Source organism: Montipora capricornis, chromosome 14 (assembly GCF_036669925.1).
Source record: "Montipora capricornis isolate CH-2021 chromosome 14, ASM3666992v2, whole genome shotgun sequence".
Classification (NCBI taxonomy): Eukaryota; Metazoa; Cnidaria; class Anthozoa; order Scleractinia; family Acroporidae; genus Montipora; species Montipora capricornis.
The window spans coordinates 38,084,586-38,094,585 of NC_090896.1; the positions used below are offsets into that span (position 1 = coordinate 38,084,586).

The 10,000-nt window shown below is 39.3% G+C and overlaps 1 protein-coding gene and 1 pseudogene across 2 annotated transcripts in view; both read right to left on the minus strand.

The window, feature by feature from the left end:
* The window catches only part of LOC138032734 (uncharacterized transmembrane protein DDB_G0289901-like), a 549,011-nt pseudogene that overhangs the window by 424,800 nt on the left and 114,211 nt on the right, over window positions 1-10,000 (minus strand).
* LOC138032743 (brevican core protein-like) overlaps window positions 3,525-10,000 on the minus strand; it is a 12,452-nt gene continuing 5,976 nt past the window's right edge. The window contains exons 3-4 of one of the 2 annotated variants that reach the window (XM_068880456.1): window positions 6,109-6,223; window positions 3,525-4,288 (exon numbers count right to left, since the gene is read on the minus strand). In XM_068880456.1, the coding sequence (XP_068736557.1) occupies window positions 3,855-4,288; window positions 6,109-6,223 (549 nt within the window). In that variant the 3' untranslated portion in view covers window positions 3,525-3,854. Of the gene's footprint in view, window positions 4,289-4,995; window positions 5,125-6,108; window positions 6,224-10,000 lie in introns of those variants that run through there. The other variant, XM_068880457.1, reaches the window with a different exon arrangement.

Sequence of the window (10,000 nt, forward strand, 5' to 3'; positions counted from 1 at the left end):
AAGAAAAGCTTTTGATTTAATAAATCTCTATATTTTGATACATCTAGTTTGCCAGTGAGCATTATCCATTGCATGATCAATTTCCTTAGTGATCGGTACCAGAGAATCAAACACACTAAAAAGTGTGTGTCGGAGCAATAAACAGTTCCTCGCGAACAAATTCCCGCTTAGGCCCATCAAACAAACAACAAAGAACAGGCTCGTCAGGCTTTGTAACAGAACACTCAATGTTGTAAAGTTTTAAAAACCAAATTGGATCAGTTGTGCTACCAGTAATTACCAGTAAAGGTCATCTGTGGGTCGTTGTCATAAAGGTATCTGGCCCGAAATCAATAAAGCTTGCAGTATTCATAATCAAAGCACCACCAAGCACTGGTAGTTGCACGCTTGCCATATAATATAGGAAGTTACCATTTCAAAGTTATCAGTAGTTTTTATCGGTTGCAAGCTCCCATGCTTACAGCGACAACTGCAATAAACATCACATAGTTCATTACTTTAATTTAGCACTGGTTCAGAAGTGATTGTTTTACAATTTTTTTTAGCAGCCTTGGCTCAAATTTTCTCAACTTTACCCTTTCGTGGAAGTGCGAGACATTTTAATTATAAGGCGCGATTTTAATGGAGCTATTACTTTCCTCGGTGAGTTTGAGAGAATTCTCGAGCAGGCACAAACACTCGATGACCTACGGTCTCGTGTTTGAACGATAGTAGTAGTTGTATCGGCTCATTTAGACCAGATTGACAAGCAGTCATCAAATGACGTCATCCATTAGAAGGACAAAAGAAGGGGGCGTGCGTAAATTAGGGGTAAATTTAACCTGCGTTAAGGCGTACTTTTCTTTAGACAAGGTGCGAAAATGTACACTTGATACAGTGGTAACGAGTCGTCTGCCGGTAGTCCAGAATCTGGACTTTACTCTGATTGGCCGAAAAACAATAGAGCCCTTGAAGCATCGCTAGGATTGGTTACAGAATTGCAAATCATGCTTCTATTAAAATCGGTTATTATGGCCGCCGAGAAGGATTTGAACAGGAATTATGTTTAGGCTCTGTTTACTGTTTACAGCCGCTGTTGCTTCGACTTCATTTTTTGAAAGATTTATAAAGGGAGAGCAGAGAGAAGGCATCCGAAGAATGTCTTGTCTAGAAAAATACATTATAGTCGTACTTCCTACGGGATTTGGTAAAAGTGTTTATATTTACGGTGGATCCCGAACGTTATAGAAAAATGCATCGTTCGTCTTCCAAGGACGCGAAAATGATTGTACTTCTGGTAGGTCCTTTGGAATATAATCCGAAGCAACAAGTCGTGAATACAAAAAAAGCTGAATAGAATTAGTGCTGCTACAATCGGTGAATCAGCCGAGCTTGACAGAGAAAATCGACATTGTTTACAGAAGCGCAGATTACTAGATGGAAAGCGCGCGCGTACGGGATTTTCACACGAGTTGGTGAAGTACTTGAAATCGAAACGAGTGAGCGCAGCGAACAAATGAGATTTCTGATACAAAACCAACGAGTGTGAAAATCCCGTACAAAGCGCTTTCCATGCTGTAATTTGTTGATTTTATACATACTTTTGGCTTGTTTCCTTTGCCGTCTTTTTTGAGTTCTTTACTTCGAACTTCAAAAGCTTGTCTCACTTGTTCAAACTGGCTGTCTTCAATAACACTGCAAGGATATTTGCAGGCTTTCAAGTGCCGATTAAAGCTGCAAATTAGCCCTCTTAAACTGGAAGGCTCGAAATCTTCACCATCTTTTCTTCTAACAGCTACAATAAATTCACTGATATATTCATTAAGCTCTTTTGGCGGGATTTCCTCGATTCTTCTGCCTTCATTTTTGGAGTTGAGAAACTCAGTCAGCAAACTTACATCTCTTCGTGTCTTTGAACGGAGTGTTCTTGTTTTTTTGGTCTTCGATGAACTTGTCTATAATTTTGTCTAGAGACACAAATCTTCTTGATTGTTCAGCCATCCTCAAAAACATCTCCTAGCTCTTGATAAGTTTCAATTACGAACAACTCGAGTACGACGCAACAAAACAATAGGTTTAGTGAGCAAAAAACAATGGCTCTGCACGCTCTGCACGTGCGTTTTACATTTTGGTACATTTCTTTGCCGTCATCTCCAAAATGTCGACGTGAAATGACCAAATTCAAGGTTCTGTGGAGGACGTTAGCACATGACGATGAATTTTCCTGAATCACAACGTGCAGGTAATTTCCGGTGAAATCCGATTGGCTCACATTTATAGCATGCCACAAGAAAACATGACCCTTCACAGGTGGGCGGCAGACGACTCGTTAAGAAATTGTATTAGGCGTACGTACCTTTTCGCGCCTGTCTAAAGAAAAGTACGCCTAATCGCGGTAACCCTAAGTGACACGTGTAACAACATGTGCACTCCATGTCATCGAATAAATTAGGGCTAGGTTAATGAGAAGCAAGTCATGAATGTACCCGTTTATTCCAAACGTTCGTCCGCTAAAACTTTCATTTTGGCGTGTTTTTCATTGGTTTTCAATGAGGTTATTTATAGTGTTTCTGATTGGTTTTCGAGGAGGTCATCTGGTGTGATGGTGATTGGTTTCTTATCCCTAGTCACGTCTTTGCTACGCTGTCATCTCTCATTCACTGTTCAACTCTGTAGCAGGACAGAGCTCTCTCTTTAAGCCAGCATATTCACAAAGCGCCAAAATGATATGCACACACATAGTACTCTTTTATCGCTACACACGCGAGTATGTGTTCACACTTGCTTTTCTATGATCCTCGCAAATTTTGTAATTGCGTAAAGAAGCCTGAAAAATTCAGGACTTCAACGGGGTTTGAACCCGTGACCTCACGATACCGGTGCAACACTCTAATCAACTGAGCTATGGTGGAAGCCACTGACGTTGAGAGCTGGTCATTTGTGGGTTCCAATGTTCCCGTGAGGAATGAATCAACGATGAAATGATATATGAAATGGATCATATATGAACTGCGGATATGAAATAAAGTGGAACTATGATCCTTGCAGTTATGAACGCAATATTTGCAATTGCGTATAGAAGCCTGAGAAATTCAGAACTTCAACCGTTACGGGGTTTGAACCTGTGACCTCGCGATACCGGTTTGCAAACGCTCCAACCAACTGAGTTATGAGCCCCTGACGTTGTGAGCTGGTAATTTGTGGGTTCTAATGTTCCCGTGAGGAATGAATCAACGATGAAATGATATATGAAATGGATTATATATGAACTGCGGATATGAAATCAAGTGAAGCTATGACCTCGCTGTTGGTTACAGCGTCGTACAGTTATCGCGAGGTCACGGGTTCAAACCCCGTTGTAGTCCTGAATTTTTCAGGCTTCTTTACGCAATTGCAAAAATTGCGTTCATAACTGCGAAGATCATAGCTTCATTTGCTTAATATTATAATTAACTGTGGCAACCAACATGAAATGACAAATTCATGTTTGAAAACTCGCTCTTACAAACTGGCGGGAATATAATGTCGAAAGGATTCCACTTTATGTTATGATTTATGTATAATACATTACTTAGGATGATAAAAAGCGATTCATTTATCTTAACTAGGCAATTACGCACGTCAAATTAATCGTCCATCTTATAAACGAGCCTTTTAAGAAAGACGTTAGGAGCTTCTTCAAGTTTGTATTGACACTTTTCCTCATTCCAATTATAATTCATGCGAAGGTTAGCGCAATTGCTCTAACTGTTCTTTATGTTATGCTTCTTTATATTCGCTTTATATGATGATTTATGCATAATACGCTAGATACATAACTCTGGACGATAAAAAGAGATTAATTTATCTCAGTTAGGCAATAATGTACATGTAAGTTAAATTAGTCGTCCATCTTTTAAACGCGATTTTTGACAAAGGACAAAAGGTGCCTCCCCGGGTTCGTAATTGCATTTGTTGTCATTCCACTTTGAAACATTAAAGCTCGCAAGGAACAGGTAAGCACAATTCTCGCCAGTCGGCTCTTTAGTGTCAAGATTCCATGCGTTGTAACGTTTGCTATTCGACTTCTCTGCTGATATACCGTCAAACCAAAGCAACTGGCTATTGTTTCGTCTCATACCAAGCCTAACCCAAGGTTTGTTTTTGCTCATCAGGCTACCAATAAAGGTGTTTTCCTGCTCCGATTTGATTATTGGGAGATCTGCTGACATTTCCTGGCATTTTCTTCTAGCATCTTCCAGTGTTTGGGATCGATCATTCGTCAGCTTGTAACAATACTTGTCATGTACCGCCCAGTCTTTAGGACAACCTAAAAAACATAATGTGAGCAATGAAACTGCAAAATCATTAACGATGGCACTGCATTGCTATAGGTTTGCTGAGTGGCGATTGCCAAAGGAAGGATTGTATTTCTGTTGTGGCGGTAACAGAACAGCATAATCCTTATCGTCACCTGTAACTTAGTTACCGTAGAAACTACGACTAATCTGCACCTCGTTACCATTTCTTTTTTTTTTTTTTTTTAATCAACTTCATTTATTCAATTCAATGAAAGGGAAGGATACCAGATCGGGTTATTCCTATTGAGGGTATCCACCCGCAGCCGGATCTAATTGACTGAAAATAGATTTTGACGAGGGAGGAAAACCGGAGTACCCGATGAAGAGATTGACATCGACTGAAACTCAAGTACGACCTTCTTTCGGGACTTGAACTCGGTTCGCAAAGGTGGAAGGCACGGTTGATAACCACTAAGCGGTCATCAAGCATGTGGCTAATAAGTCTCTTCTAACTTCTCAAAAGTTACAAATTCATTTTCTTGTAACCGCAAAGAATGAAAATCACTAGGAAAGAAATCTCGCCTTACAGCTTCGTCCGTCTCCCACATATCCTGCCTAATGGGTATCTTCTTACTTCTGAAGGTCTCTTCTTACTTCTAAGTTATTGCATGGAAAATGTAAAAGTTTCTTTTCTAGTAACTGTAAGGAATGAAAGTCATTATGAACGAATTCTTGCCTGAGCTTGAGCAGTTTCGTCCGTCTCCGACATATCCTTCCTTAGAAGTGAAGTTCTATGAACCAATGGTGTTGTTGCACACGGCCACATGGCTGAAGTTATGTTTTCCTGTTGAACACTCGTCGATATCTGGCAACACATTCAACAAATTAGTAAAGTCACTGCTTACTTTCACTGATTGGGAGTGGGGGAGCAGGGCTGGCGCAGTGGTGATAGCCTTCCACCAATGTGGCTCTGGATCGATTCCCGGATTCTACGCCATATGTGGGTTGAGTTTGTTTTTTCCCTACTCTGCTCCGAAAGGTTTTCCCCGGGTACTCCGGTTTTCCCCTCTCCTCAAAAACTAACATTTGCAGGCGTAGCACAGTTGGCTGGTGCGCGACTTTCGGAGCAAGGGGTCCCCAGTTCGATCCTCGTCTGTTTCCACTTTCCTCTGATCCGTGTAGCTATAGCTTTAAATAGTCTTATAAAACTCATTAATAATTCATGATGGGAAAACAAAAGAAATGTTTTATTAATCAATATCTGTATTTCTGATACAGCTTTCTCTTCATTTACATAAATGTTTCTTTTAATTTTCATTCACGGTTAAAATGTCTTGAATAACCAAAAATACCTAGTGTACATTAACACTTAAATGCTGACATTTCTTAGGCACAATACAATATTCGCGCCCGTATTGTACCGGATATAGAATGTCTCGCCTTCGGCTCGACATTGCGACACTGCGAGTGACATAGATAAATTAAAATGACAGAAAAAACCGAGCGGCATCTGGACTAAACTAAGGGACAGGATAAAGGAATAGAAAGAGGAAAACTGGAACGAAAAGGTGCCATGATGTGAGCGATGTGGGCAAAAAAAATAGAGAAATGAGATCCATTTTTCTTCATCTTGTAAATACAAATTAGCCAGGTATATCTTCGATACCCTTGCTTATACGTATTGTTCTACAAAAAATAGAGTGAATGCATAATTAATTTATTCTGCAGGCATAATGAAGTAGTGACCTGTACGGAAATCATTTCCCTCAACCCATGGCCAGTTGCATTGTTAAATCCATTTCAAGGTTGAATTTGGATTGCAAGTTGGAAGGTTTAACCTATTTAATACCTTGTTCACAATGAGCCGAGGTGAACCCGAGCGGGCACACACAGCAATATCCTTTGTCTGTAAATCCAGACAGGCAAGTGCCTCCGTTTTTACATTGAGCTTTATCACAAGCGTTCTGTGAAGAAAAATATATTACAACATTCAATTTAGGCGTGTAACTTGGTTTTAATTTTTTGGGGGGGGATCACTTTCGGGGAGGCTTAGAGACCAGGGGGCCGTTTCTCGAAAGTCCCGAAACTTTACGGGCCATTTTCGGGTGTCACAATTCTCTTTGTAACTCAAGAACGGAGAGCATTTAATTCGTCAAACTTCACAATTATTTTTGTTTTTGTTACCTTGAAAACATGTTAAAAGATCGACTTTCCAAAACAACCGGTTGGCAATTTCACAGTTGGCTTTTCGGGCCCGAAAAGTTTTCGGGACTTTCTTAAAACGGGCCCCTGGCCCCCGTACTGTAGTCAAGCCTTTATATCATTCATTACCTGAGCTCGTTGTTGTTCGATTCAGCTTTTCATAGCAATGAGGTACGGCAAAAATTTCGGCAAGATAAACAAAGGTTTAAAAGGTCTGTGGATAGTTCGTGAAGTGAACTATCAGACATCCTATCCAAAGACTCGGAGTTTTTTTTTTTTTTTTCAGAATTTTTTCACTTAGAGCAGGGCTGGCAAGTACTTCCCAGATTGAAAATTCCCTCCAATTCGCTCCAAAGGTCAGAGATAGCACACATGCATTTTAAGCCAGGATAAGAACAAGTTTCCCAATATTGAGTATATATATATTCAAGGATATTTAAGATTAGCATTTCACCGAAGGAAAGAGGTATGGTTTCCCGATTGTGATTAGTGTAGCGTTCTAAGTTTCGTTTTTAATTATATTATCATCATTTGTGTTATCGAAAAGAAAATATCGCTTACTTTCTGCTCGCGATTAATTCCACAATAGCATAATTATTCAATCTTTCATTTCAAGTGTAAAATATAAAAATAGACAAGGCAGTCTCGTGAAAGAGTACTCAGTTGAAGTGCGAGTACAAACGCCCCTTGGTGAAAGACACTACGAAATCTTAACTACGACAGCCGAGTGACAAAATGAGCAAATCCACTTGAAAAAGTTCAAGTACAAGACGATTATTGAATTTTCCTCAAAATTACAAGATGTGCAAAGCTTGGTTACCTAATTGAGTCTGGTTACAGTGCCCCACAGGTATCCCCAAAAAGTGAGCTAAAAACTCTGTTCCAGTGACCACAGAAGGAGGCTTCACAGCAGTACTACCGTAAAAAAATGTCATGTAAAAAAAAGTCTAGACTAAAAGTTGAGACATTACTCCACGTCTCGGTCGGAAGTAGTCATGGCTTGACAATAATGAATTTTTAACATTGCTATGTGCATAATACTAAGCAGCATTTGACATTGACCAGACCAAATAAAATTGGTGTACTCATTAATCAAAGCTTGAAAATAAAGTATGCCATATAGCGCTAACTAACCTGTATTCTACCTAATGATCTAATACTTGGCCATTAATATTCGCTCGACTTTAAAATAACTAATAAGTGAATGGTTTGTTTTTGGTAGATATCCTTTTTCGACAAGTTGAAGTAAAAATAAAAAGTAGTATAGAGGAACTTTATTTATTTCAACAATGAATTCGGTTTCACATAACATAAGATTTCCTATACCATCAATTGCTCCGCCATAGAACATACGTGGCACCAACTTTATTAATATTTGGAGTACTCTGGAAGCAAAAAGAAAATGGGATGGATGGGAGATAATAAAAATAATGTATAGATTAAGCCAAGCCTAAAAGCGGAGCTCCCTGGTTATTTACTCTTACTGCCTGTGAGGTTAGTGGAAAAAAAAGGTTTCGAATTGTCCGGCGCGTTTTGATGTTTCTGTTGCTGCTTTAATACTTCAATCATTTTCTTTGCTTTCTTCTATGGAAAAATTCATTGCCTAACTAGTGAATTCCACGGTAAATTTTACGCTAGAAACCGATATCGCATGAATCATGAAGCGATGAGTACGTAATCGGTTTTTCGAGTGAAATGTACTTTGGAATTCACCAGTTTCGCAATGTATTTTTCTTGAACCGCATTAATTTTAAAGGAAAACAAGCACGCCCAAAGCGAGCGAATGGAAAAGGAAAAAAAGGCATTTCAGAGTCAACTGTCAATGTCAGCGAATAGGAATCACGCTAAAAAAGGCCATTTCCGAGTTCAAGCCTACCTCATCTTCAAAGCGAGTCTAAGTGCGAAATTAGTTTTCATTCATATGTAAAGTAGAACTAATTACCATTACAATAAAACTTTACACTTAGTCTCGCTTTGAAAAGGAGGCAGACATGAACTCGTAAATGGCCTATTAGAAGCCATAAAGAGTTTTACTGATGTACTTTATTCCACTTAATCTCTGAGAGCAAGATCATTCACACTTTGATGTATTTCATTGAAACACGCCAGGTTGGCTTGGAACAAGAATCGGCAAAATACGGCAAGATCCGATCCAACACTTAAAAAACCTTTAAGTGCTTTAAACAAACTTCTGAAAAAACAATCTAGTGAGATTTCCCCCTAATTGTACGAGAACTCGTTGCGATTACGTGTTTATAACATAAGGACAAAATTTTCTTGTCACTGTCAAGGCACAACGAAAACCAGTTGGGCAAACGGATTAAAAAAGCACTTGTTCGCCCGCATTTTAGAGCAAAACAATCAACTTTCTCTTTAAGGTTACTGATAATTGTTATTTAATTCCATTTGACAATAAAAATTCGATTTTCGATTAAACCACCCTTTAAAAATAACGCATCCGTAAAAATAACAAACGGTTTAGTGCCCAAGAAAAGAATTTGTGGAGTAATTTCTTGCACTAAGTATAAGCTATTACTGGTATTCTGTTTTGTGGTTGCTGTTCTCTTTCGCGCTCCTTTCGTTTCTGTTCTAAAGAGCAGAGCTTCTAAAGATGCTAAAAATTGCAATACAGAGAAAAAAAGCAGCTCTAAGCAAGTTAAAAATAAACACTAAGCTTTAAGTTTACATCCCTCCGATACTTGACTTGAATAACTGCGTAGCCACCAGTGTGGACCACAGATATCATGATATGTCAAACTGAATTGAAACCAGCAAAAAATACAGAAAGAAAACATCTTCCAAACCGTTTTCCACCTAAGCTCAAAAAGCGTTGACTGTGTAAGAACTATAGTTGATGTAGTATAGCCGTGTAGCCGCGTGGAGCCACAGAAAGAGCGCGAAAAATGAAGTTCCGTTTATGTTCAAGTGAGTTAAACTGGGTTGAGCCTGCAATCCGATCAAAAAAACCTGTACCTGGTCAGCGGTCAACTTAAAAAAAAAAACAGCTGACCTCGGTGGGCTTTAAGTTTGAGCCTGCGATAATGTCACGTGATACTGGTCAGCGGATACCTTGTTTTGACAGATGTCAATTGATCAAAAGATGGATGTCCAATATCATAGATGCATGCTATAAACTAGTAGCATGATACTGGTCACATATTTGCATGCATGGAGGGGTGGACGTACGGACGGACGTATGTACGGACGTTCGATGACGTCATGGCTATAAAACCAAGATTTCTCGCATCCATGGGTTACCATATCTTCTTAACCATGATGCTCTGCGCGCGGAGCTCCGCTATAACAATCGATTTTATTTAAGTGCCAAATCTTGAAGCACCGGGGCACTAATTGGGGACACTATACATAAACTAAAATTAACTCAAATATTGGTTTTCGAGGGGAAGGGAAAATTTAAGGGCCTGATTAAAAACCTCTCGGATCAGAGTGAAGACCCACATATGCGAGTCGAACCATATGCCTCATTAGTGAGAGGCGAGTGCTCCTAACTGAACAAGCTGAAACATAAAAATAATTTG